This window comes from Neohortaea acidophila (assembly GCF_010093505.1).
Source record: "Neohortaea acidophila strain CBS 113389 unplaced genomic scaffold BDY17scaffold_4, whole genome shotgun sequence".
Taxonomy (NCBI): domain Eukaryota; kingdom Fungi; phylum Ascomycota; class Dothideomycetes; order Mycosphaerellales; family Teratosphaeriaceae; genus Neohortaea; species Neohortaea acidophila.
The window spans coordinates 209,336-234,840 of record NW_022985513.1 but is presented as its reverse complement, the minus strand read 5'-3'; the positions used below and the strand labels follow the sequence as shown (position 1 = coordinate 234,840).

Here is a 25,505-nt window from a genome sequence, read left to right as displayed (position 1 = left end):
CATGTATTCGTATTCTTCGTGATGCTGTAGGTTGTGCGGCGAATCCACTTGTGGCAAGCACACCCACGAATTTGGTTTGCTGACAGGTTGCTCTCCGGTTGGTCATGTCTGCGACTTGGCCAGGAGAGTACCACATATCTTTGGATCCAGTGGATTTGACAGGTGAGCTTGATCATCAAGTAGTCCTTGACGGTAGATCCAGAGAAACCACTTCTTCCGTTTCCGTGGATCCGCCGCCCATAGCCCTCCGCGTTTTCTACGTCACTCCGCCTCCTCAAGCTGCCAATAAGCCGGCAGACCCCACAGTTCCAGCAGCGAGTGCACGCGGTACTCACTCGCCCAGCCCGTGTCGGTTTCAATCCCGCGGAGCTGCTCAATGATACTGCGCCGCCACATGTCGATTTGTGGGCCGAACTCCGCTTTCTCATCGTGCATGCCGAGCACGAGTCCAGCGGTCCACAGCGGCTGCACGGAGTGTACTCTTGCGCCCTCGTCGCTGCGTCCGAGGCCAATCGCCACAATCTCCTTGGCGTGCTCGTGGCATTGCCGAGTGATGGAAGCGTAATTGGCGTGTTGCTGCGCGAGGTTCATGCCTGGAGTTGCTGCGCCGAGAAGGTGACTTTTGTCTGATGAAGAGATTGGGGCTGGCGCCACATACGGCTTATTGTGAAGCATCTGGATCCGGGCAAAGTGCCACCACTGCATGGTACTGGCGCACATGGATTTAGGGAACCACTTCTCCTCGATCCGGTTCTCGTTTTCGGGTTGCCTTATCGCCGAGGCGACGAAGCTGTCTGGTAAGCTGTCGTACCACGTTTGCAGCTGTGCGTCAAGCTCTTCCCAAGTTTCTGTAAAAAGATTTTGCCGCTTCGTCTGAGGCCCAATGAGAGAGGGCTGATTCGTCACGGAATGTGGCGTCACGAGGAAGTTGACGAGCTTCGCCAGCAACCAGATGAATGCATTGCAGATCATGTCATCCGCCATGGCGTTTTCGGCAATGTAGTCAGCATGTGAGGGATTACTGGGATATACGAAACCATCTGGCGCGATCTTGAGGCCCGCACTACGCCACGCCGCCAGGTCAGAGGTGTCCACTCGAGTGTGAGTGTTGTTGATGAACGCCGAGAGCATGTCTTGACGAACAAAGCACCAGAAGACACCCCTACGGCCTTTGCTGAGCCCTGGACGGGGGCCGCCGAGCGTGGCCGCTAGACGCTGCGTGATACTGTCAGTCACTGCAGCGGGTGAAGGGGGCCGAGTGAGATCCATCATGCGATCGTTGGCGATGTCGAAAAGGCTCTGAACGCCATCGAGATGGCGATTCCACTCGGCTCCGGACACATCAAAGAACTCGTACACGCATAGCACGGCGGTAGCCGCAACTAGCTCGTCGGAATCCGTGGATGGAAGTGGATGTCCTTGTATATCTGATATAGTGCCAGGTGTTGCGCCCTCTGGCACTGAAGGTCTTGTAGCACCCGCCAGGGCTTGTCTCAACAGCGACACGGCAAGATCGTAGTATTGCCTGGCGAGGTGTCTCCAAGCCTCGGCGCTCATGCGTGGCCCCGGCCACTTTTCCGTCAAGCTTTGGCGTTTCGCCGTAATTTGGCCGCCCATGACCGCCTTCCGCCCATTCACCCGAGCAAGTCCCTTGGCCGACAGAGCGACGCAAGCGTAGAGCAACAACGGGCAACGCACAGCCAGAGTGGGAACGTGCGAGGAGAAGAATAAGCCGTGGTCGAAAATGTCCATCCAGAAGCCCATGCACTCGGAGTAATGCCGGAGGAGGAAGGCTAGTTCTGGCTCTGTAATAGCTGCTCCGCGAGCGCCGCCGCCGCCGCGGCTTGATCCTTTGCGACGTAAGCTCGCCCGGTCATGTGCAGGGCTGTACGATGAGGTACGTACATGTTCAAAGGGGGATTGGTGTGCTTCGGGGCTCGAAACGTAGGCCTGCTTGGCGGAGTTGGTTGGGGAGTGGAGTTGCGGATCGAGGTTGCTGATTGCTGGAGATGCACCCTTGGCGGATGATGGGTTGAGGATGTAGTCGATGTTTTGACTTGTCGCAGGCGGGCCTGGCTGTAGTCCTTGGACAGCGGACTGCCGAGGGGAGGTCTGGTCGTGCGTATCCATGGATGAAGGCGGCGGCGCGAAGCTGTACTGATCCTGGCTGGCCACTGCACTGAGTGCCTCGAGGCCATGGGTGGCGTATGACGGGTAGGTGGTAGGATGCAGGTCAAGCTCAGCACCCGCGTGAGTGTCGTGAAAGGAAGCGAGGTCATCAGTCATAAAGGTCGTATCGCCGTCATCGTAGCCCGCAATGCCGCCGGGCCTATCATCTCCATCGTCGTAGGGGTTGCTGGTGTGGACAAAGGTGAGGTCCTTGGGGATCTCGACCCACGTCGTGTGCTTGCCAAACGTCTCCTTGTAGCCGTAGAAGTTCTTAAGACTGCCTTCACCATGGTCTTCCGCGTTCATAGAAGGGTTCTGTTGATGGCTACTCGTCGTTAGCATTCACATCTGTGACGTGGTCGGTGGCATGCACTCACCGAAAGGTGATTCCTGACGCGGGAATGCATTCTCGGCTCGCCTTCGTGCACTGCGCACACACGGGCCTCTCTTCACTACATTTCAGCTCTAATCAGGCCAGGTTAGCAATGGCCCAGACGGGGTGTCGCCTGCACGCGATACGCACTCCTCTGACGGCAGGTTAAACTGAGGGAAGGTTTAGCGGAAGATCTCGATGCGCGGTGCCACATGCCGTCTAACATACCATCCTGTCCTTGACCGTGGCGCCATTCCGTCCAAACCTTCTCGCTCTGTCCGCTCAGCTCATTCTATTGCACACCTGCTCGTGGGACACGTCGGGGTCTTCAGCTTCGGTGGAATGGAATTTGGTCGGGTGAGGTGGTGAAGTGCCGTGGGGGCGAGGCAAACGCCAAGCCCACAACCCGCGATCCCGAACAGTCACGTGCTCACTCATATTTACCTTCACAAGAAAAGAAGACATCGTGAATACAGCAACCATGCTATCCAAGTAAGCCGGACTAGGCCACTTTCTGCCATACGGGAACCCAGTTCTCCTTGACGTTCACATCATTATTCATAAGCATCGCATCGACCTCCCTCTCCACCTTGCCCTTCTCCCTCGCCAGCATCTCCCTCTCCAACTTGGCCATGACCTCTAATTCCCCCAGCATATCCTCCACCAATGTCTTGCAAGTTCTCAGGACAACCTCTATCCCAGAGCTTTCGATCCCCGACGACTTCGCCGTAGGCAACACCCGCAAATTCCGCTGGATAGATCTCAGCTTCAGCAGCAAAGTGCCATGCGAAGATCGCCAGTCGTCTGGCAGAGGCTGGACGAAGCTGCCCGCCTCCGACCGCTCCGCTTCGGCTATCCATAACTCGAACATGGAGACCACATCCCCATGCCGGCTGCCCTCTTCCATCAACGACGATATGTCAGAATAGACCAGAGCCAGGATCTGCAGATTCTCAACGAGAAGTGCCGGGTCTGGACACCAAGCATCCAGGGCGGACAGATTAGCTGCACGCTGCTGCACCAGCTCCATTGCACGCAAACTCTCGTACTCTCTCCGCAATCTGGAATGCACTTTGCCAAGCTTGCGTCGGGCGCTGGCAGTGTATTCGTCCAAGCATTGATGCGAGGCTTGGTGGAGTAACGACAGCTGCAGAAGTTCGATTTGCTGCTTCATGGTTTCGAAGCTTACGGCCTCATCGTCTTCTGAAGCGTTTATCGAGAGCTTATGCGAAGGCTTGGTAGATGGTATCGGGGGTTTGGGTAATGACGATTTGGCGGGAGAGTAGTGTTGCTGGAACGTAGTGAATGCTGGCTTCATACTCGGCGCAATGATCTGTGAGGCTGGTCTGGGTCGTGATGAGCGCGAAGGCGGGGAGGTTTCAAGCCGACTGCCTTGTCGAGTAGGGATGATCACGGAAGCACGATTCTGTCGCGCGGCGGAAGCCTCAGTGGAGGTCCTTGGTAGAGTAGGAGTAATGGATGCGCGGGGAGTAGACGAGAACTGGTCCCGTGTCGTGGCATCGCTCGGAGGACCCGCCCGGCTTCTCGGTTTCTTACTTGCAGTCTCGTCCTTGGGCTTCGCACTGGTGGTCCGTGATGGTATCATAGGACCCCCAGCACGCAGCGTCTGTGGCAATCTCGTCGAGTTCGACCTCTTCAAGCCCAAATCGTCCGCGAGCAAACGCGTTGCTGGTGCTGCTCCACTCAGCGCCGCTAATGATTGTGCCCTTGCCGCTGCAATGTCCACGGCATTCTCTTTAGACTCCTTGCGAGCGTGTGTGCGACTGCTAGGGAGCTTGCTTTGGCTCGAGCCTCGCGGCGGAACCATGGACATAGGCCTTGCCGCTTTCGGCGCAGGCGGCGGCATATCTGCTTTTCCTCCATTCAATGCTCGCCTTCGGTCGGCTTCACCAGAGCTTTTGTGGCCATCTGACTGGCGCGGACTGGCGCTTGTCCTGTCGAGATCGGCTTCTGTGCTCCCCTGGCCCTCGTGTCCCTCGCCCACAACTCCACGAGGGAATTGCGGCAGCAAACTCCGTCTCTTCAGCATCTCCGAAGGCTCTGTGTCTCTCAAGCCAGAATGTAAGGCGGGCACATTACTCGTCGGACCCTGTTTATCGTATTAGTGGACATCGTCAAACAACCCATGCACGCCAGACGTACTTCAATCATGGACACTGGCCGACTGCTCCCGGCCGGCCGGCGCAAGGAAGGCAGTCGGCTCGGCGAAGCCATCTGTAAAGACAGTTCCGCCGTGCCACAGACACTGAGGCCGAAGAAGATCGTATAGATTTGGGAATCGTGAATGGAAGCAGATCGCCAATGTTTGGCTCTAACGTACTTCGCAAGCGCGCCGATCACCCAAACGCGCCGATCACTTTAAGCACGTGACTGGCTTCTACGCCACTTTTCACTATAATGCATTCAAAATGATTTCAAAATCTTCCGTGTTCTAGCTGTATGGTCGAGAGAATCACACTTACCACAACCCCAGACTGTCGCTATAGAACGAGTTGCTACCGGCGAGCAGTCATCGGCAGAACCAGCGTCACGTGAATAACAGATGCAACCGACTAACTGCGTCAGCACGATAAACCTCGAGAACTTCTATAGAGTCCCCGAGCGTCGGCCCTCTTTGGCGTACACGAATCAACGTTGGCAACATGAATGCCCCGGAGCAGTCGGTCTACACTCTCCTAGAGAGTGACCCGCGATTGCGAAAGTTCATGACAAGGCTGCAGCAATGTCCGGATTTGGTTGCAAAATTGCAAGACATATCAACTGACTGTACCGTGTTCGCACCGGGCGACGACGAGACGGATCCTTGGACGGGACTTGATGGTTCACGAGACATATCGTCCTTGATCAGCGATCTTTATCTCCCAACGTCGGCCTTGTCTTCATTCCCGAATGTCCCGGTGCGCCATCATTCACCTGGGCTGAACGGTCTGCAACTCCTGCGCACCAGGCCAATCTGGCACCCTGGATATGGGCCAAGCTATTCTGTTGATTTCACTTCTCGAATCACTGCAGCGGATCTCTTCGCTCGGAACGGTGTCGTTCATATTCTCGACAAGGCTCCCATGCCTCTTCTTGACATTGCCACAACCTTGAGTGCTCTTCCCTCGGCGTCTTTTGGCATTCTCCGGCGTGCCATAAGCATCTGTGATTTCAAGCTGACCGGCGACGATGCTGTCGATCTAAGACGAGGAGGAACTTTCTTTGCGCCTACCGATGCAGCATTTCAATCGCTTGGAGAGGAAGAGCTACGTGAGCTTCTCCAAAAGCCTTCAATCATCAGGACAATTCTGCTATCCCACTGGTCTCCCAACTGGACATTGTACTCCAACAGGTTTTATCGTGGCGCCGACGCGAGCACTACTATAGATGCCCCACCAGGTCGTGAGTATCCCCGACCACGCGGAAAGCGGACCTTTGAGTTACCCTCGGCGGCAAGCAACGGCGCCATGATTGCTGTGGAAGTCGAGAGAATCGAGGGCTTGATTCAAATGAAAGTCAACGAGCGGGCCAATATTCTGTCGGCGGACCACATGTGTACTGACGGGGTGGTGCACGTTGTCGACCAGCTCGTGACGCCCGTTGAGACTGCGTTCATCAAATGAGACCAGGCAGGCAGAGATCCAAGCCATTCACCTCCCTTGACGCTCAAAATGTCATCATCTCCGTTAATGGAGCTATCGCCGTGCCTCACCAGTCACCGTCGCCAGAACTACACGGTGGTGCGACGTCTGACACGATGCATCCCGCCAACTCGCATGAACACGTCTCCGCAGCCTGGCAGACAGGTACCACGAAAACGGCTGTAACACGATAACTAACGACGAGACACACTGTGCCGCTCAGCGTAGGTCTGTCGTACCGGTTTGCTACTCTCCTCGTCGTACTCCCTCTCTCTTGGTCTTATTGAATTGTCCCATTTCCACCCTTTCTGCAGGTTTCATTCCATCTTGCCTTTACGACGGGTACTTAAAAACGCAGAAACCATGGCAGATTCGAGATCTCCTCAACGTTCACGCCCATCATCCCGGCACGCACCACCACTACGCCCAACTCCATCCAGTCCCCCTCGACGTCGACGCCCCAAAGAACCTTACCCCCCAACAGGACGATTTGACGATCGTAGACAGACCATGCCGTCGCCCACGCCGGAAGAGATGAATCAAGCCACGCAAAGACTCCTGTTGCAGGAAAACACGCAGCAAAAGGAGACGATTGAAGTCCTCAAACGCGAGCTCTGCTCTTCACACGACCGCGTCGCCAATCTCGAATCCACGGCGGCGCATCTGCGAGCGCGCCTGGCCCAAGTGCACCAAAGTCGCTTCTTCGTCACGGACCTCCCACGCGATGAGGACGACGGGTTGTACCAAGCTGCGCGAACGATGGCCGGGCAGGATCTACAGGATGACGAGCTGTACGAAGCTGCACGCGCAATGAACGCCCGGGACCTGCGGCGTGCAGAAATCACGCTTCTGCGTCAGGCCGTCGAGGCCAGCAAGGCCGAGCTTGAGAAGTGGAAGAATGAGGCAGCGAGGGCCGGCGCGGAGACTGTCAGTCGGAGCTGGCAGGCGAGCGTGGACGAGGCTGTACGCAGGGAGCGCGAGAAGGATGCATGGGCCATTCGACACATGCAGAGGGAACTTGAGGTGTTGAGGAAATCTCAGGGCTAGATCCGGAGACAGATCTAGCCGTGCGCTCGGGGTCGTGGTGGAAGTGGCAATGGCAGTCGTTTGGTCTTCTTCGCTTGTACTCTAACACACAGATTTAGCCGTGGGGCAAGTGGTGGAAGTGGTAATGGCAGTGTTTCGGTTTTGCCCACTTGTACTCTACAAAGACACAATGCACGCATTTCACATCCATCCTCACTTCGAGCTCCCACCATGCTGCTCCAACAACCGCTTCTCCATCATCTCAAACCCCTCCACCGCCTCCCCATACTTCTCAAACACCCCCGGCGCATACCCATCATCAATCTTTCTCACAAAAGCCTTCTCATCCCACCGCCCGCCAATCAACTCCTCAAACGTCTCGCCCTCGCGCCGCTCACACCCCCACACAGCCTTATACGCCGCGCCGAGCGCGCACGCATTCCCGCCGATATCCAACTTGTAAATTCCCTCGACGCTGCCCAGCACCTCGCCGCAGATTTTCGCAATGGCGGCGTTGGCGCTCCCGCCGCCGACGAGGTATACTCTGCGCGGCTGCGCGGGAAGTTGAGACCCGGACTGCGGGTCTTTGACCGGTTTAACGAGCTTTTGGGAGCGCAGGCGGCAGGAGAGCATTTGGGATTCGACGATGTTGCGTGCGTCGTCGGGGATGGTGTCGTTGGAGGTTTCTTTGAGGGACTTGGTGGTCGGGTCATAGTGCATGCGCCATTGGCCTGGGGGGAGGTTGGGGACGATTTCGTGGATGGGGAAGTACAGGCCGAGACGCATGGGGTCTGTGTCTGTCTTTTGGGAGAGAGGTGGTGTGGTCAGAGCGGCTTTGTCGAAGTTGGCCCAGTTTGAGTCCGGCTTCTTCAAGGCGTCTCGGACGTGTTCGCGGGCGAGACCGCCGTTTTTGTAACAGAGCATGAACATGTACAGACCGGGGGTGGCGGGGTGGTTCATGAAGTGGTAAGCCGGATCGGGACGGTATTCCGGGGTGCTCATCAAGAAGGTGGTGCTCGTGCCAAGCGAGACCATTGCGTCTGATGGCCGAAGTGGGAGAGCCAGGATGGTGGCAGGATTATCGCCAGTGAAGGGCAACACCCGGCACTCCGGATTGAAGCCATACCGCGTGACGAAGTAGTTGCTGATGTCGCCAAAGCTGGCGCCTCCGTCTTCCGCAACGTGGCCGAGTTTCCTGCTCAACTCGGCCGCGTGCTCTTTGCCGCCAGCCGCCAGAGCCAGTAGCCTCTCATCCCACTTGCCCTTGTGCACATCCCAGAGGTCCATCCCAGTCACATCCCCGATATCGATCTGCGCAATCGTCCCCAGGAACACGGAAGCCAAGAAGGATGACACCAGGGATATCCGCGTCGTCTCCTCGTAGTGGGCAGTATGCTTCGTCCGGTAGCGCATAATCTGCGGTCCACTGAAGCGATGATGCGCCGCGCTGCCCGTAACGGCCGCCAACTTCGTCGGGCCCCCGAGCTCAGCATCAAACAAATCGCACTGCTTCTGCGTGCTCGCGTCCTGCCAATTCGGGCTAACAGGATGGGCAAACGCGCCCCTTCGCTCCCCCTTGGCGCCCGCCTCCATCTGCTCCGCCAACGACTTGCCGGCATCCAAGTCGAGCATGATGTTCTCGGCGTCCTTGGACCAGAAGACCGTGCCGTGCTGCATACCTGCGCCTGACAGCCCTCTCACTGCGCCGAAATCGAGCCCGGCTTCGACGAGCCGGTCGAGCACGAGGTTCACGGCGTCGAGCCACATTGCGGGCGGGGCGAAGACTTCGCCTTCTGCTTCGTTGGTGAGCACGCCCTTTTGGATGCCATATTTGCTGAGGTCGGCGTCGAAGTCGACTTTGGCTTCGTGGATGAGTTTGAGCTTGGAGTCGACGACGATGGCTGGTGCGGGTGTCAGTTGATGTTGTATGAATATTGGTGAGAGTTGCAGTCGACATGCCTTTGAGTTGTTGGGTCGAGAGATCGAATCCCTAATGCACCGTTCTGTTAGACACAACGGGCGAGCTCTGTGAACACATTTTCACCCACCATATACAACGGTCCTTGACTCTGCATCTTGCCTGGTTCCAAAAGAAGTCACTTAGATCCCTTCAATCGTACGTGCAATGCTTGAAAGAGATCAAAATCAGAGCAACCATAAGACCTTTCTTAACAATCAAAAGCGGCTTTCACTGTTCTCCATATTACCCGGCTCATTATTGGCCTGCGGGACATGCTTGAAGTCACGCTGGGGACCAACGTGGCAAGCTCCGGATAAATTGCCGGGAAAAATGTACGTCATTGCAAGCTGGGGTGGCCATCCTCATGGCCGCGCATAGTGACCGTGAACACGAACTGATTGACACCATCAAGACGTGATCATTGCATCGCAAGTCCCACAGCAATAATCTCTGCAAGAATGGAAGACATCCCCGACCGCAAAGCGTACGTCAAAGCGACCAACGCCGACGGCGTCGCCGTCCTCGAAGGCACGGCGACCTGGTGCACGCAATGCAAAGCCATCGCCCCCTTCGTCGACAAGCTGATCAAAAAGTACCCGGACGCGCGCTTCTACAAGTACGACACGGATCATGCGCCGGATATTGCGCACGAGCTGGGCGTGAACGCCATGCCGACGTTCCACGTTTTCAAGGACGGGGACGTGCATACTACCATCACGGGAGCGAAGGCGGGGCCGTTGGAGAAGGCGATTCAGGAGGCGTATGGGGATGGGAAGGTATGTTGCTGCTTTTGCTGTGTGATATGCGGAGTGCTGACTGAGTGCTTAGGTTGAGGATGTGAATACGAGTGAATGATGGGGCTGGACTATGATCGTTACGTGCAAATGAGATGCAATTCATTCGTTTCTTACCATGTCGCTCCTCGTCGCGCTGCCATGCATCTGGATAATGCGAATACGTGATTCATACCCCACACATAACGCCTCCAACGCCGGGCTGATCCGTACTCCGTTCATCCCTTCCTTCTCCCTATGCAGGCCGCGGGAAGACGGGGATCGTCTCCAACTGCTCGAACCCTCCCAGCGTAGCTTGCGGTGCATACTGCCACCCCTGGCCCGTCTGCTGATTTACAAAAGGTGCGTTCCGGAAAGGATTCGTTGTGCCAGTTTGCTGCGCTTGTAGCGGTGAGGCGGAGCTGATGGAGTTCTGCTGCAAAGGTGCAGCGTTCCGAGCGAACGGGTTGGTACCTGTGGCTTGCGCTTGCATAGGCTGTTGAGGAGGTGCGAACGGGTTGCCCGAGGTGGGCGTAGAGCCTGCATTCCGCGCAAAGGGGTTGGTAGATTGGCGGACGGGCTGGGAGCCGCCAATTGCATTGAAAGCTGCAGGCGCATCTGCAGTTGGCATCGTCGATTGTCTGAAAGGATTCGATGCCGGTGCTCCCGTCTGCTGGGGCGACTGGTAGTACACGGGTGACTGAGTCGACGCTGGAGCAAAGGATTGCGGCTCTGTGCTGAATGCGTTTCCGGGCATGAATTGCTGTTGCTGAGGCTGCTGTGCATAACCTCCAAATCCGGCATTCGTGAACTGGGTTTGGACTTGTGGTGGCTGTTGCGGCTGCTGTTGTGTTTGTTGAAGGAAGGGGTTCGTGTTGTTTTGTGGATAATTGTTGGCAAATTGTCCATTTTGTTGATAGTCGTAGGACTGCTGCTGCTGTTGAACGGGAAAGCCAGTATTTTGTTGCTGCTGAACGGGAAAGCCTGTATGTTGCAGCTGGTATTGCGGAACACTCTGGCCCAATACCTGCTGGTTCTGCTCAATCGACTCGAAAAAGTCAATCAGATCCGGCGCCGGACCCTTTGGAGGTGGACTTGGCTGGACTGGTGCTGCTGCGACTTGTACGCTCCGTGGCTGCGCAGATCCCGCCGCCACAGGTTTCGCCGGCTCTGAACGCTGAATCGGAGTACTGCTTTTCACAGGCCTGCCCGTCCTCTTCGCCTCCTGTTCCGCCAGGTATTGTCTCCGGTTCACTTCAAAGTCTTTGTCATCCAGATAGTCCTGGAGAGACTTGGCAAGGCCCGTCGGCGCATGCTTAATCTTCGGGATCTGCAAGCGAGTCGCATACTCGTACTGCCGAGCAACACCCAAGAACGCCACGACCTCCTCGGTCTGCGAACAGAACCTCTTGTAGATCTTGACTGCGCGCTCAGCATCCGGCCGGGACAACTCGAAATACTGGCTGAGGACATTCATCATTGCCTCATTCTCCGCGTTATACAGATCCATCAGATCGCGCGTCAACAGGCGGAAGGCGGTGAGCGAGATCTCGTTCTCGACGTCCGAGTTGAGGAAATCGCATTTCACCAGTGCCTTGACTTGCTCTTGCACCACCTCTGTCTCACGCAAGAGGCCTTTGTCCACGATCAACTTTTTCATCCTAGTCTCTCCCGAGCGCACATAATCGCATTTTGCATGTCCAAACGCCTGCGCGCGCGTACGTAGATAATCCGAGTATCGCCGGATGTTCTGTCCCTGCGTCTGAGCATCTGTAATCTGATTGACGGCCAGGATGGCTCTTGAGTTGGTAGAGAGATAGCTCAGCGTCACGTCCGGGGCGCCCTCTTTGATCATGAGGTGGACGATGATGAGCGATTTAAACGCCACGGTCCAAGTGGAATCGTGCAATCGGTGGGTGAGGGTGCGGAAGACCTCGCCCACGCCAGCCTCGCCCGACTGCGTGGCGAGGAGGATGTGCTCGACATACTTGGATTTGGGCGGGGCGAGCTTGACTTTGGTGCCGCCTTTGACGGACTTCTCGAAGGAGTTCGACATCCCGGCGGATGGGGTCGGAGGATAGTAGTAGGGCATTAAAGTCGCCACGAGCATGGAAGTTGGAGCATAGTGATAGGGCGGCGTAGAGGGTTGTGCTGAATGGTGGAGGTGTGTTTGCCGGCCGGGCTATCGCGGCGTGTTGTGCCACCAAGATCCGGCGTGGAGAGTTGCGGTTGGAATGGGAGATGCGGTCGAGCAATGGAAAGCTTCCGGTTCCGAGAGGCTTGGCATTAAGTGCCTCAGCAACAAGCAACTAAACTCACGCAGCAGTGCCCACGTGCATCTCTTGCAAGACGTTGATATCAGGTCACTTGAGACGCAGCAATGTGTATTTTACGGACAGCCGGCGCAATGGCACCAATGCAAATTCGCGTTAGGTGATGGTCTATTGAATTCAATACGTGAACAGAACACTCGCTTCCACCATCTTGTCAAGACCCTCCCAATCAAAGCTCGGTTCAGAGATGCCGTCTTCGCGTCCGTATGGTAACAAGGTAGGGTGTGCCGAACGCAGATATCACGCTACCTCGCTGCACACCCCCTCACCGCTTGAGCCCCGAAGGGAGAGCTTGGGTTCATGAGCGAGGACAGCTCATCTGCTACACGCTAGGCTTTCATCATCTGCGAGGGGTCAGCAACAGAACTGGTCAATGAGGATGGGAGACGACCAGCACGTACATGGTTTTGACTAGGAGGGTCATCATTGAAGAGTCCAAAATGTCAAGCGCGAGCGCGCGGAAGAAATATCAAAAGCTTAATAAGCGGCACTAGGCTGGAATGGTGCGCGTTCGACATCACGTCCACCACTTTCGCCAACATCATCAACCACTTTCGCCAACATCATCAAAATCACCTTCCTTCAGCGAGACAGCGTGGACTCGACATCATTGCTTGCCATACAGCTTGATGCTCTCGCCAAGCCGTCGGCTCATCGCGACCGCTTGTCGAGCATCATGGCGGCCTGCACACCCGTTACGAACTAAACTCCAATGCTACCGCATCAGACATAGCATTTTGGGAATCCGGAGCTACAGCCAGTCTGCAATTCGACGGATCCCGGATGGAAGCTCTAGTCAGAATGATGCGAATGCAAAGATCTTGCACGACTTTAAGCGGACCTTGACATTTCCGATTTCCACTTGCAGCTTCAAGGACCTGGCAACCAATGGCTCGAATCTCGTTGATACCCAAGTGGTTTTACACGGCTACTTGGGCGCTCGCCGAGATGCCTCGAAGTCCTTGACCTTCGCCGAGCTTCATGATCCGTCCCTGGCTACGGTGGTCCAGCTCGTCTCGACTCCGGTGAAAGGCGAAGATGCATCCAACACACCCCATCAGCTGTTGCGGAATTTGCAACAATACACGCCAGTCGCAGTGGAAGGCACCATCGTTTCCCGAAAAGCACCCAAAACGTCGAAGAGTGTGGACACGAGTCGTGTGACAGATGTCGAAATTAAAGTGGAAAACGTGATGGCGTTAAACCACTTTCCAGAGGACATCATCATGACCCAGGAGACTGCGTTTCCGCCAGAGCAACGGCATTTGCAAATCCGAAACGATGCGAACATACGTGATGCCCTCGCTTTCCGCAGCCAAGCCACTCATATCATCAGGGATGAGCTCTGCGGGAACCTGCGCTTCACTGAGATCGAAACTCCGCTGTTATTCAAATCTACGCCGGAGGGAGCCAGAGAGTTTCTGGTACCAACTCGGTCACCAGGACTGGCTTACGCGCTGCCACAAAGCCCGCAACAGTACAAACAGATCCTCATGGCAAGCGGCATCCCGCGCTATATGCAGGTTGCCAAATGCTTCCGGGATGAAGATCTGCGAGCGGATAGACAACCGGAGTTTACTCAACTCGACCTAGAGATGGCCTTTGCGGGCAGCGAAGATGTCATGCAAACTATTGAAGCGGTGGTAAGAAGGCTGTGGGCGGAGTGCTTGGGCGAGCACAGCCTGCCCAACCCAATCCAGCGCATGACTTACGAAGAAGCCATGTCCCGATATGGATCCGACAAACCAGATCTTCGCCTCGGTTCAGAAATTAGAAGAGTCGAGTACATGCTACCAGTGGACCTGGTGCAGAAGATCGGACCCTTAACCGACCCAATTGTGGAAGTTATGAAGCTCCGAATAGCCGAAGATGGACAAGATACGAGGCGATTCGTATCATCCTTCATGGACTCTGCGGAATCTCTGCCGTTCGTTCAGAATCCTGACGGCCAGCCGGGCATCTTCATCTTCGACAGTCGCAAACCCCTCCAAGGACTTCAACCTTTCGGATTCGAAGCTGCCGAACAACTGGAAGAAATGCTAGAGCTGGAAGATGGTGATCTCGTCGTTCTGCAAGCACGCAAGAACGCCCCGTTCTCCACCGGCTCTACACCGATTGGCAACTTGCGACTTGCGCTGCACAAGGCTGCAGTGAAGCAAGGCTTGATCGAGGCACCGAAAGGCTTTGAGTTCCTGTGGATCACAGACTTCCCACTATTCCGACCGGATAACGATGTTGACATGGGACAAGGCGGCTCAGCCGGCATCTCTTCCAACCACCACCCCTTCACCGCGCCCAAAACAGCCGCAGATGTCGATCTGCTCCTGACAGACCCGTTGCAAGCCAAAGCCGACCATTACGATCTAGTCGTCAACGGCGTAGAGTTAGGCGGCGGCAGTCGCCGCATCCACAACGCCAAAATGCAGGAGTTCATCATGCGCAACGTGCTGCGGATGAGCGACGACCGGATGAAGGATTTCGCGCACTTGCTGGAAGTGCTTCGAGCAGGCTGTCCGCCGCATGCGGGTATTGCGCTGGGCTTCGATCGGTTGGTTGCTGTCATGCTGGGCAAGGAGAGTATTCGGGATGTCATTGCTTTTCCGAAGAGTGGGAAGGGGGAGGACTTGCTGGTGAAGAGTCCTTCCCGTATGACGGAGGGTCAGTTGGAGACGTATCATTTGAAATTGCGCGGCTGAGCGAGCTGCCAATTCCGTGCTTACATTGGGCGTCATCGTCTCGAGAGGCAAATACCTTCGTGGACATGCCGCCACTCATAACAAGGCTGCATGCTCATAACCTCGACAACTCCTCTTCATCCGCTACCTTGACCACAACCTTCCCATACACCCTCCTCTCCGCCAAATCCCCCAACGCCCTCCCCACATCCTCCAGCCCCCGATAATCCCCATACAGCATCGGCTTCAACTCCCCCTTCTGCAGCATCCCCAAATACCCCGCCCAGATCCTCTCCAAAAGCGCCGGATGCCGCCTCCCACTCTCCCCAAACCGATACCCCATAATCGTAATCGACTTGAGCAGCAACTTGTTCATCTTCACCTCCTCCATGACGCCCTTCCTGGCCGCAAACCCAATAATCACAATCCGGCCAAAATACGCCAGACACCGAATCGCATCGTTCACCATCCCGATGTTATCCAAAAACACATCCACGCCCCTCTGCTCAGTAAACGCCATCACCTCCGCCATCCAGTCTCGCCCATCGTTCATCACAACCACAAGATCAACATCCATATCCCTCCGCATGGCCTCCGCTTTCTCCGCATCCCCCGCGAGCGCCACCACCTTCGCCCCCAGCGCTTTCGCAACCATGCAACACACGCTGCCCAAACCTCCACTAGCCCCGCTGACCATCACCGTCTCCCCCGCTTGCACGTCCGCCACGTGCCGCACGGAAGCATAACTCACCGCCTGCCCGGCCATCGCGCACGCCGTCTCGTTCGACAAGCCATCCGGCACCCGGCGGATGGCGGCTTCTTTGACACAAATGCTTTCCGCAAAAGCACCTATCGCGATTCCGAAGACGCGGTCGCCTTTGCTGAATTTCGGCCTTGAGGTTGCGGATGATGGTGATGATGGGACGGAGCGCACGATCCCCGCGAAATCGTAGCCTAGGATGAAGGGAGGGTGACACCAGCCTTTTTTGGCGTTGTTGTTTTGGTGTTTGCCTTGGGCGTGCAGGATGTCGGCGTGTTGAGGCGCGCAGTGCGTGATGGAGATTTGGTATTCGTCTGGTTTTGGTGGTGGGGTGGGGACTTCGGAAGGTTGGAGGGTTGAGGGGTCCGGTGCGAACTCGGGGATGAGGATTGCTTTCATTGCGGTGTCGTTCTCGTCCGTCGTGTAGTTCTGGATGATTGATGGTGACTGTAGTTATCGCATGCTGGAGTGAAGTGGAAAGCCGAGGTGAGGTTCAGCCGACTCCACCTCCACCTCCACCAAGGCTTGAATTCGGCCTCACCTGTTCAAGCCCTATGAAACACAGAAGAACTTCTTAATGCAATAACTCTAAGACGTCACCGAGACGAGTTGACCTATCAAATCTACACGCTCACAGCCAAGTCCCCAAGTTAACATGCACCGCCTTCTTATTCGTATACGCATCCAGGCCCGCCTCGCCCAACTCCCGGCCAATGCCAGATTGCTTGACACCGCCAAATGGAATCCGGTAGTCACAGTCTTGACTGGAGTTGATCCAGACCATGCCCGCTTCGATCTTGCGTGCAATGCGATGGGCTCGCACGACATCCTTGGTGAAGACTGCGCTGCCGAGGCCATAGGTGGTGTCGTTGGCTAGAGCGAGCGCTTCTTCTTCCGTCTTGAAGGAGACGACGACGACGAAGGGGCTGGGGAATGTTAGTAATAAGCCTTTGTTACGGGAAGTCTTCACGACTCACCCAAAAACTTCCTCCCGGAAGATGCGCATGCTGTCGGTGACGTTGGTGAAGACGGTAGGCGAGACGAAGAAGCCCTTTCCGCCGACATCCTTGTACGCCTCGCCACCCATGGCCAGTGTCGCGCCATCCTTCTTGCCAGCCTCCACATAGCTCAACACTCGCTCGTACTGCGCCTTGGTGACTTGCGGTCCCTGGTACGTATCGTCTTTGAACGGATCGCCGACTTTGGACGTCTCCAGAATACACTTCTTGAAGGCCTCGATGAACTTGTCGTAGATGCCTTCTTGAACCAAGATGCGGGACGTCGCGGTGCAGATTTGGCCTTGGTTGCTCATGATGCCGAGATGGCTCCACTTCACGGCCTGTTCAAGATCGGCATCATCGAAGACGAGCAGAGGCGACTTGCCGCCCGTCTCCAGAGTGATGTTCTTCATGGTCAGCGCGGCCATCTTCATGATCTCTTTGCCTGTGGCGGTGGAGCCGGTGAAGGCGATCTTGTCGATTCCAGGGTGGAGGGCCATTGCGGCGCCTGCGACTTTGCCACGGCCGTTGAGAATGTTGATCACGCCGGGTGGGAAGCCTGCCTCTTTTACGAGGTTTGCGAAAACCAAGATACTGAGAGGGGTTTGCTCCGCTGCCTTGAGAACGACGGTGTTGCCCGTTGCGATGGCGGGTCCCAACTTCCAAGCAGCCATGGCTAGAGGATAGTTCCATCTGATTTGGTGTTAGCCTGAAAGCTTTACTTGTTGGATGACTGTACTCACGGAATAATCTGTCCACAGACACCGATCGGTTCACGAATGGTGTACGCGAGTTTGGCAGGGCTGGTGTCGATGACTTGGCCTTGGATCTTGTCCGCCCAGCCAGCGTAGTACTTGAGCGTGTTTGTCACTTCGTTCAAGTCTTCATTCAACGAGACCGAGTACGGTTTGCCTGACCAGAATCAGTCGACTTTTCGACTACGATCGTGAGAAATATGGCTTACCATTATCCCACGTCTCAATGGTCGCCAGCAACTCCCGGTTCTTCTGGATAAGCTGCACCAAATTCATCATCAAGTCTCCCCGCTCCGAAGTCGCCATATCTCTCCAAGGGCCCTTGAACGCCGCGCGGGCAGCGGCTACCGCCTTGTCGACATCTTCGGGCTCGGCAGCATGGACGGAAGCAATTTCGGACTCGTCCGTGGGGTTGATGGACGTGATCTTGTCTCCTTTGGTACCAGGCACCCATTCATTGTTGATGAACAGGCCGATGGGCTGGCTATATTTCGTGCCATTCGGCGCCGTGAGCTCAACCGTAAGGTTCGACATATTTCGTAGCGCGGCAGAAGCAGCAAAAGCCCGTCGTTGCAAGGGCAGCAGATAACAGCAAACGATGCGAGTGGAGAAGGAAGTGAAAAGAGTGCGCGAGAGCATCTACACCAACCCAATTAGACCTACCTTCGGCAAAGTCACGGGTTCAATTGAGAGGGGGGAACTCGACCTTCAAAAGAGCGTGGTGGAGGGCAGAGGATGGGATGCAGCGACGCGCCAGCCAGCCCGCCCGGCCCACAGCCCACGCTTCCGCCGCCGATTATCCCTTTTCGGCAGGTCGAAGCGTGTTCGTCCACGGGCGGGGTGCGTTCGAGAAGATTGTAGGCCCGCCCGCATGTACGTTTGGCGGGGATGGAGTGGGATGCCGTGCGCAGGAGATAACTATCCGTCGGGAATGGGATCGGGAAGACGGGGGATTCTCGTGGAGTTGTCCCGATGCGGGCAAACGCTAGGCATAGATCCTCGTTGCATGTCGATGAATCAATGTCGGTGCGTATTCTTGGGTCTGGATGCGCATTTTTCATCTTGGCCAATCAACTGGGCAGAGTATCGGAGCAATGCTCGGCAGCAGCCGAAGAGCCAACCACCGCGTGCACATCCTCTGTTCAACGAGACTCATGGATTGAGTCCTCTAGGGTCCGGAGTGTTGGACGACAAAAGATTGACGATTATCAGCTTCTCTGGAGTGGTGGACACGCCACTGCCTCAACTCCAGCGGGCCAGCCTCAGATTCGTCCCTTCCAGCCATCAACCCTCGCAGTGGCCCACCAGCAAAATGCCATGAACGAACCATCCAACTCGGCGCGCCTCTCACATGTCGACAGGACCAATCCGAAGGACCAGTCGAGTCGTCGAAGGGTCTTGTTGGACCTGTCGGCGACGACGGATCAAATGCGACTTGGAGAAGCCCGCATGCGAGCGTTGCCGGCAAAACGAGCAGCTCTGTAACTATGGCTCCGTCCCGCCATTCAAATGGGTCGGAGGCATAGCCAGTAGGGGCAAGAATGCTCCATCTGATCGTACGGACTCGCTGGAGTTGGCTAGTCCGCTCTCAATACCGGTGTCCAGCCCGGCCTCGATCTTGATGTCCCCCCGGGCTTCAGCTCAGCTGGATACCGAGTGCATGCTGCTGTACTTCTCACAGGCAGTACTTCCCCGGTTTCACCTTCTCGAAGGAGCCCCGCGACTGGACCTCAGCCTGTTGATGCAGGACAAGCCCCTCAAGCAAGCCATCCTGGCCGTTTCTCAAACCCACTTCGATCTAGCGCATGTAATGTCCACCAGTGTGACGCTCACGCGGCAGCAGGCTCGATCAGCGGCAATCAGGAGTCTTAGAAATCAGCTTGAACTGGGCGTCAAATCGGCAAACACGGCACAGAATGTATTCATGATCAACGTGCTTCTTTGCATACTGGATGGCATGATCGAGCCATCGAACGATCACCTAGGCGTTACGAAGTGGCATCTACAAGGCGGCCATGCCATGCTCACCCGGTGGCCAAGTCTACCAACCGACATCATTGCGAAGAATGGCCTCCATACGCATCTGCTATCCTGCTTCGCTACCATGGATCTATTTCACGCCCTGTTAAGCGGCGATAAGCCTTTCTTCGATCCCCTACTTTGGCATATGTTCGCCCACACGGACTCTTGGTGGGGAAACTTACCGGCCAACGACAGGTTCTTGGGCATCCTCAAATGTTACGCCGAAATGGCATCTCTTGGCTCCTTGGTTGCTTCTAGCCTACCCACGCGCGTTGGTTTACAACTGGTGGAGAAGTGCCTACCTGCCATCGAGGCGACACTTCTCGCCCCACCTCATCATGGTGAAGCATTGGTCACAGATGGCGTGGTGACGCCAGAGAACTGGGCCATCTTCTGTGAGCTATACGAGCTCTGCGGCATCATCTACCTCCAGCGCGCGTTACGGCTGTTGCCAATCGACGACCCAGCCGTGCAGGCTGCGGTCAAAGAAGGGGTAGGGAAGTTGACTGACGGCTCGCTACCCGGAATGATGGCTCACTGCGTCGTGCTGCCGCTTTTGGTGCTTGGAGCGCACGCACTCTCCCCCGACGATCAGACTGTCATCTTGCGCACTATTATGCCATCGATTTCCTATCTCTCGTTCGGCAATTTGCAGCTCATGGCTGATTCGCTGCGAGATATCTGGCGGACGGATGACAAGACAGGTACTTGGTGGGACGCTTTTCAAGCCTTATCAGCGAAGGCGTTCTTGTTCTGAACGAGCATCATGAATCGAACGACAACCGGGCAGGTCAACGGCGTGGAAGGAAACGCCAGTACCAATCCAGTAAGAGATGCCGAGTGCCCCGGATCGTGCCCCAGATTTTCGGTATGGAATCGTGCCAATCTATGCCCAAATAGGCATTTCGGGAGGCACTTCAAGCGTCACCACGCGGGTAGGGTCCTCAAATGCGGGCGAGGCCAATCGGAATCCACATTAAAAGTCGACCACAGATGCGCCGGGAGTCTACTACATAACATGGCTTGTGCCGCGTCTTGCGAAGCGCACGACTGACCACCTACACATTTCCCCTACTGGCAGATACCATGGCGGATGAGAAGGTCGCCGTCGGCACTGAGGCCCGCTTTGACGATGTCGCTACGAAAGAGGGGTCTGTGACTGACCTGGACCACCTGGGCTACAAGGAGGAACTGATCAGGACGCGTTCCCTCTACACCATCCTGTTCCAAAGCTTGGCCATCGCTGCCGTGCCGTTCGGCGAGGGCACCGCGCTGACCAGCGCCATCATCGGTGGTGGCCAGTTGGCATACTTCGTGGGCTGGATTGTCGTTTGCATCCTCGATCAATGCATTGCCATGTCACTCAGCGAGCTGGCATCTCGTTTCGCCACTTCTGCCGGCCCTTATTATTGGGCATTCCAGTTGCATAGAGGAAAAGGACGCACGGCTCTGTCATTCTTTACCGGCTGGGCATTCCTGATTGGCAACTGGACCATTGCGCTGTCTGTGAATTTCGGCTCCGCGTCTCTTATCGCTGGAACGGTCACGATTTGTGAGTGATATCGCTACACTTCGTGCGAAGCTCCGACTAACAGTGCGCCAGACCATCCTACATGGTACGCCAACTCGTGGCAGCTCCTCCTCATCTTCTACGCGTTCACCATTGGCATCTTCTTCGTCTGCGCATATGGCAATCGAATCCTCCCATACATTGACACGGCGGCATCGATCTGGAACGGCTTGACTATCCTCATCGTCTGCATTGGACTCTCCGTTGCAGCAGGCGTTGGGCGACACAGCGTGGCGGATACATTGGGATACTACGACACTGCGCTGAGCGGTTGGGGTGGCTTCACCTTCTTCATCGGCCTTCTCCCCGCGGCCTACACGTTCGCGGCCCTCGGCCTCATCACCTCGATGGCAGAGGAGTGTCGGGATGCAGCAGTCGACCTGCCGCGAGCCTTGAGTCTATGCATCCCCATTGCAGGCGTGGCCGGCCTCTTCTTCATCCTCCCCATCTGCGCCACCCTCCCACCCCTCAAGGCCATCTTGAACGCGCCAGCCGGCCAAGCCCTCCCCTACGTCTTCCACGTCGTCATGGGCACCCCCGGCGGCGGCCTGGCGCTGATGTTCTTCATCATCATCATCGCAGTCTTCTGCTCCATCAGCATCACGACCGCCGCCTCGCGCTGCACCTGGGCCTTCTGCCGCGACGGCGCTGTCCCCTTCCACTCCTTCTGGGCCAAAGTCAACAAAGATCAAGTCCCGCTCAATGCGCTCCTCCTCTTGACGGGAGTGCAAATGCTCCTAGGCCTCATCAATCTCGGCAGCAGCACCGCCTTCACCGCTTTCGCCTCCGTAGGTACCATCGCGCTGGCCGTCGCGTACGCCACGCCGGTCCTGGTAAGCGTGCTCGAAGGCCGCCGCGCCGTGTCGACTGCTCGCTTCCATTGGCCTGCTGCTGTCGGGTGGACGGTAAACCTTCTTGCCATCTCCTGGGTGGCGTTCCAGGTCGTGCTGTTCAGTATGCCGACATCTCTCCCCGTCACGATCACGTCGATGAACTGGGCTTCTGTGGTGTTTGTGGGGTTCATGGCGATCAGTGCCATCTATTATGCTTTGTTTGCGCGCAAGTGTGAGTTGCTCTTCCCTCTTTCCGGAGTTGTGCGTATCTTTTGCTGACGATATGGGTGTCTCTTAGTCTACACCGGACCTCCAGAGTCGGATGCGTTGTGATGGGGCGATCTTGGCTTCAGAGAATGTTGTCAGTGACGACTGTAAGGGAAGACGCTGTGTATGGGAATAGTGATAGGCTCGACCCTCGGGTCGCTGTTGGAGCACGATATCCCATGTTTGATTATGTTCGAATAGAAATTGAATCTGCAACGAAGTGATGGAAAATCTCTTTTACGTTCCATTCTGCATTCAACCTTTTTCCAGTCCAGGACCTCGAAAAAGACATGAGTGCCTTCAGTGGCCATCGCTCATAACCTTTACCCTAAGCCATGTCAGAAAAACCTCAACCCTAACAGCATCTTCCCTTTCCACGAACACAGCTGCTTGTCTTGACTTTTCCATTTGCTCAACCTCGAAAGCCAACCAGATCAGAAACCCTCAAGAGAAAGATGTACCATTAGAGCAACTGAATCCCCGTCTCGAACAAATCGCCATGCCGTCTCAAACACATCCGCCGCCTTGAGCCCGCGAAGTCCGGCTACTGCAATCAAGGGAGAGATAATCAGCCCTCCAAACAAACAGCAGCAGCACTAGCAATAACACCTCACAAATAAACCAACGACAATGTCAAATCCAGCACCAACAACACAATCCCCGGACCAAAGCATCGCCTACCTCGACTCGCTGCTCAACAAAACGCTGCACCTGCACACCTCCGACGGCCGGGTGTTCGTGGGGCAGATGAAATGCACGGATAACGAGCTCAACATCATTCTGTCGATGACGTACGAGTATCGGAGGAGTGTTGCTGGGGGCGGTGTGGTGGGGAGTACTACCCTGGAGAACCTGGCTGGGAACGCAGTAGGGGAAGGCGGGGCGATGAAGAAGAGGTTTGTTGGGTTGGTGGTTGTGCCTGGGCGGTTTGTGGAGAGGATTGATGTTGAGGAGTAGTTAATGCTCGTGGCTGCACGAGGATGGGAAGCAATTTTTCGATTTGACTCGTTGAAGAATGCATACCTATTACTTCATATCGAGGTTGAGGGAATCACGAGAGCATATCTTTCATGCAACGATGCCGCTATTACGGCGGCTTCGTGTTGGAAGTGGCGACATAGTAGATACTGTATATACAATCAACAAAGTCAATCTGCGTCCAACTACACCGCAAGCCAGTTATTTTCTCCTCTGCAGATGCGTGAAGCAGAGTTGCCGTGCCCAATGCTTTCAGAAACGAATACGAGCAAACTTCGGTCAACGTCAGCAGATTGATCGACGCCTCCGGCTTCGGCCCAACCACCAAAAAATCCCCGAACATTATCATCAGCGTAACTCCCGCGGCAATTGAACTCTTCAATCCCTCTTGAAATGCCCAAAACATTCTCGCCACACCTTAGGCGGCAGAAATAGAAAGATTGGAGGACGTAGACGCCTTCACGGCCAATGGAATTCACGCAGCTCATCTCGACCCAAGAGGTCGCGCGACACAACAATCCCTCCGACTGCTGGATCGTGATTGACGACCAGGTGTGGGATGTAACTGCTTTTGCCCCGGAACACCCTGGCGGCGCGAACCGTAAGTAGTTCTCAGTCTATCCAGAATCCTGCGCTCGTTGCTGACCGATATCAGTGCTACTCAAATATGCCGGGCAAGATGCTACGAAGGAATACGCCGAGTTCCACGCTCCGTCGATAGTCAAGGACAATCTGGCTTTGGAGTGCTTTAAGGGCAATCTGGATCGATCGACGATAGATGAGAATTGGAAGCGGGAGCCTGTCGCGGCGAACAACACTCAAGCAGCACCAGAGAGCGAGAAGCCTGAACTACACAATATCATCAACAGGTGCGCCGATTCATGTCCCCTCTCACTTCCCTCTCCCTACCATAGAACGCTGACAGATATGCCCAGCTATGACTTCGAAGAAGTCGCCGCCCGCACGGCCTCGAAAAAGGCCTTCGCCTTCTACTCCACCGCCGCCACGGACTGCTGGACGCGCGACATGAACAACTCAATGTACAAGCGCATTTGGTTCCGGCCGCGTGTGATGCGCGATGTGGCTGAAGTCGACACGTCCGGGTCCATGCTAGGCATTCCTCTGCGGGTGCCGTTGTTTATATGCCCTACCGGCTTGGCTAAGATGATCAACCCCGAGGGCGAGAAGGCGCTCGCACGAGCGGCGAAATCGACGGGCATCCTCGAAGTCGTAAGTAGTAAACCTGGTGACTTGACACCCGCGTAGTCATCTAACGCATGCGATCAACAGATCTCCACCGTCTCCAGCCACCCGCACGCCGACATCCTCCGCGAAGCACCCGACTACCCCTTCCTCTTCCAACTCTACGTCAACAAAGACCGCGCCAAAGCCGCCGAGCTAATCCAGCACGCAACAGCGCTCGGCGTGCGCGCCATCTTCCTCACCGTCGACGCCGCCGGCCGCGGCAAGCGCGAATCCGACGAGCGCATCAAAGTCGACGAGGTCGTCATCAACCCGGTAACCGGCCAGCGCGCCGCAAACGACAAAAAGGGCGGCGGCCTCACGCGCACCATGGGCAGCTACATTGACCAGTCGATGAGTTGGAAGGACATCGCTTGGATCCGCAGTCTGACTGACGTGCCGATTGTGCTGAAGGGGATTACGAATGCCGAGGATGCGAAGCTCGCGATGCAGCATAAGGTTGCGGGGATTTTGGTGAGCAATCACGGAGGCAGGAATTTGGACTTCTCGCCGCCGGCGATTCTGGTGCTGCTTGAGCTGCACAAGCGGTGTCCCGAGGTGTTTGATGCGATGGAGGTGTATGTGGATGGCGGCATTAGGCGCGGAGGCGATATTTTGAAGGCGCTGTGTTTGGGGGCCAAGGCGGTGGGGGTTGGCAGGCCTTTCTTGTACGCTTTGAATTATGGGACTGAGGGGGCGGAGCATTTGGTTGAGAGTAAGTGCGCCTTTGTCTTGGGGAGTGTGACGTTGACTGACGGTTGTGGTGTAGTTCTGAAGGATGAGATGGAGAGCGTGATGAAGCTGATCGGGATCAAGAGTCTGGACGAAGTACACCCGGGCCTGGTGAACACGTTCGACGTCGACCATCTGGTTCCCTCGACGCCGGATCATCCGTATGCAAAGTGGCGGCCGAAGGCGAGGATATAAGAGGCGAGCGGAGTTGCTGGAAACACACGAAGTGCATTTGAGCCTGCTATTTAGCCCACCATTTTGTTCTAATCGCTTGCATCCGAGATAGATCTGCTTGAGCAGAAGGAAGCAGAAAGGAACGCCGTATCCACATCACCCTCTCGTTCACCATGCCGGGTATATCTTGAATGCCTGTCCGATTCGTGCCGTAATACGCTAGC

General features: G+C 55.9%; 15 protein-coding genes across 15 annotated transcripts; 8 read left to right on the top strand and 7 right to left on the bottom strand.

Annotated features, from left to right (window-relative positions):
- Positions 1-261: 261 nt before the first annotated feature.
- Positions 262-2,796, bottom strand: BDY17DRAFT_249552 (uncharacterized protein; the record flags this gene model as incomplete). The annotated part of the gene is made up of 5 exons (XM_033730991.1): positions 262-1,650; positions 1,699-2,494; positions 2,547-2,634; positions 2,693-2,712; positions 2,771-2,796. 5 exons carry the CDS (start codon positions 2,794-2,796, stop codon positions 262-264), a joined length of 2,319 nt encoding a protein of 772 aa, XP_033590482.1.
- Positions 2,797-3,044: 248 nt separating this feature from the next.
- On the bottom strand, positions 3,045-4,777 carry BDY17DRAFT_322802 (uncharacterized protein; the record flags this gene model as incomplete). The annotated part of the gene is made up of 2 exons (XM_033736882.1): positions 3,045-4,652; positions 4,706-4,777. 2 exons carry the CDS (start codon positions 4,775-4,777, stop codon positions 3,045-3,047), a joined length of 1,680 nt encoding a protein of 559 aa, XP_033590481.1.
- A 216-nt stretch (positions 4,778-4,993) lies between these two features.
- Positions 4,994-6,205, top strand: BDY17DRAFT_294626 (FAS1 domain-containing protein). The gene has a single exon (XM_033733169.1). The coding sequence runs from the start codon at positions 5,206-5,208 to the stop codon at positions 6,163-6,165; it is 960 nt and encodes a 319-aa protein (XP_033590480.1). The 5' UTR covers positions 4,994-5,205; the 3' UTR covers positions 6,166-6,205.
- Positions 6,206-6,677: 472 nt separating this feature from the next.
- BDY17DRAFT_294625 (uncharacterized protein) lies at positions 6,678-7,332 on the top strand. The gene has a single exon (XM_033733168.1). The coding sequence runs from the start codon at positions 6,694-6,696 to the stop codon at positions 7,228-7,230; it is 537 nt and encodes a 178-aa protein (XP_033590479.1). The 5' UTR covers positions 6,678-6,693; the 3' UTR covers positions 7,231-7,332.
- Positions 7,333-7,344: 12 nt separating this feature from the next.
- BDY17DRAFT_294624 (putative D-Xylulose kinase) lies at positions 7,345-9,604 on the bottom strand. Its single transcript, XM_033733167.1, has 4 exons — positions 9,582-9,604; positions 9,258-9,501; positions 9,169-9,199; positions 7,345-9,110 (listed from the first exon to the last, which is right to left on the bottom strand). The coding sequence occupies exons 2-4, from the start codon at positions 9,282-9,284 to the stop codon at positions 7,423-7,425; spliced, it is 1,746 nt and encodes a 581-aa protein (XP_033590478.1). The 5' UTR covers positions 9,285-9,501; positions 9,582-9,604; the 3' UTR covers positions 7,345-7,422.
- Positions 9,605-9,627: 23 nt separating this feature from the next.
- Positions 9,628-10,024, top strand: BDY17DRAFT_322798 (thioredoxin-like protein; the record flags this gene model as incomplete). The annotated part of the gene is made up of 2 exons (XM_033736881.1): positions 9,628-9,945; positions 9,998-10,024. The coding sequence occupies 2 exons, from the start codon at positions 9,628-9,630 to the stop codon at positions 10,022-10,024; spliced, it is 345 nt and encodes a 114-aa protein (XP_033590477.1).
- Positions 10,025-10,064: 40 nt separating this feature from the next.
- On the bottom strand, positions 10,065-12,167 carry BDY17DRAFT_294622 (ANTH domain-containing protein). The gene has a single exon (XM_033733166.1). It carries the CDS (start codon positions 12,050-12,052, stop codon positions 10,199-10,201), a length of 1,854 nt encoding a protein of 617 aa, XP_033590476.1. The 5' UTR covers positions 12,053-12,167; the 3' UTR covers positions 10,065-10,198.
- A 129-nt stretch (positions 12,168-12,296) lies between these two features.
- On the top strand, positions 12,297-14,971 carry BDY17DRAFT_338652 (tRNA synthetases class II-domain-containing protein; the record flags this gene model as incomplete). The annotated part of the gene is made up of 2 exons (XM_033737963.1): positions 12,297-12,484; positions 13,191-14,971. Exons 1-2 carry the CDS (start codon positions 12,463-12,465, stop codon positions 14,969-14,971), a joined length of 1,803 nt encoding a protein of 600 aa, XP_033590475.1. The 5' UTR covers positions 12,297-12,462.
- Positions 14,972-15,065: 94 nt separating this feature from the next.
- Positions 15,066-16,109, bottom strand: BDY17DRAFT_249398 (uncharacterized protein; the record flags this gene model as incomplete). Its single annotated transcript, XM_033730973.1, has 1 exon — positions 15,066-16,109. One exon carries the CDS (start codon positions 16,107-16,109, stop codon positions 15,066-15,068), a length of 1,044 nt encoding a protein of 347 aa, XP_033590474.1.
- A 232-nt stretch (positions 16,110-16,341) lies between these two features.
- On the bottom strand, positions 16,342-17,997 carry BDY17DRAFT_249208 (aldehyde dehydrogenase-like protein; the record flags this gene model as incomplete). The annotated part of the gene is made up of 4 exons (XM_033730959.1): positions 16,342-16,636; positions 16,688-17,401; positions 17,452-17,620; positions 17,673-17,997. The coding sequence occupies 4 exons, from the start codon at positions 17,995-17,997 to the stop codon at positions 16,342-16,344; spliced, it is 1,503 nt and encodes a 500-aa protein (XP_033590473.1).
- Positions 17,705-18,669, bottom strand: BDY17DRAFT_117451 (uncharacterized protein). The gene is made up of 2 exons (XM_033729273.1): positions 18,170-18,669; positions 17,705-18,102 (listed from the first exon to the last, which is right to left on the bottom strand). Exons 1-2 carry the CDS (start codon positions 18,522-18,524, stop codon positions 17,978-17,980), a joined length of 480 nt encoding a protein of 159 aa, XP_033590472.1. The 5' UTR covers positions 18,525-18,669; the 3' UTR covers positions 17,705-17,977.
- On the top strand, positions 18,492-20,589 carry BDY17DRAFT_117469 (fungal-specific transcription factor domain-containing protein). The gene has a single exon (XM_033729274.1). It carries the CDS (start codon positions 18,815-18,817, stop codon positions 20,240-20,242), a length of 1,428 nt encoding a protein of 475 aa, XP_033590471.1. The 5' UTR covers positions 18,492-18,814; the 3' UTR covers positions 20,243-20,589.
- Positions 20,572-22,221, top strand: BDY17DRAFT_322792 (putative amino acid permease; the record flags this gene model as incomplete). Its single annotated transcript, XM_033736880.1, has 3 exons — positions 20,572-21,037; positions 21,089-22,120; positions 22,187-22,221. The coding sequence occupies 3 exons, from the start codon at positions 20,572-20,574 to the stop codon at positions 22,219-22,221; spliced, it is 1,533 nt and encodes a 510-aa protein (XP_033590470.1).
- Positions 22,222-22,516: 295 nt separating this feature from the next.
- BDY17DRAFT_294615 (LSM domain protein) lies at positions 22,517-23,379 on the top strand. Its single transcript, XM_033733165.1, has one exon. The coding sequence runs from the start codon at positions 22,786-22,788 to the stop codon at positions 23,110-23,112; it is 327 nt and encodes a 108-aa protein (XP_033590469.1). The 5' UTR covers positions 22,517-22,785; the 3' UTR covers positions 23,113-23,379.
- Positions 23,380-23,601: 222 nt separating this feature from the next.
- Positions 23,602-25,302, top strand: BDY17DRAFT_248418 (FMN-dependent dehydrogenase-domain-containing protein; the record flags this gene model as incomplete). The annotated part of the gene is made up of 5 exons (XM_033730910.1): positions 23,602-23,734; positions 23,789-24,002; positions 24,069-24,363; positions 24,424-25,090; positions 25,145-25,302. The coding sequence occupies 5 exons, from the start codon at positions 23,602-23,604 to the stop codon at positions 25,300-25,302; spliced, it is 1,467 nt and encodes a 488-aa protein (XP_033590468.1).
- Positions 25,303-25,505: the final 203 nt, after the last annotated feature.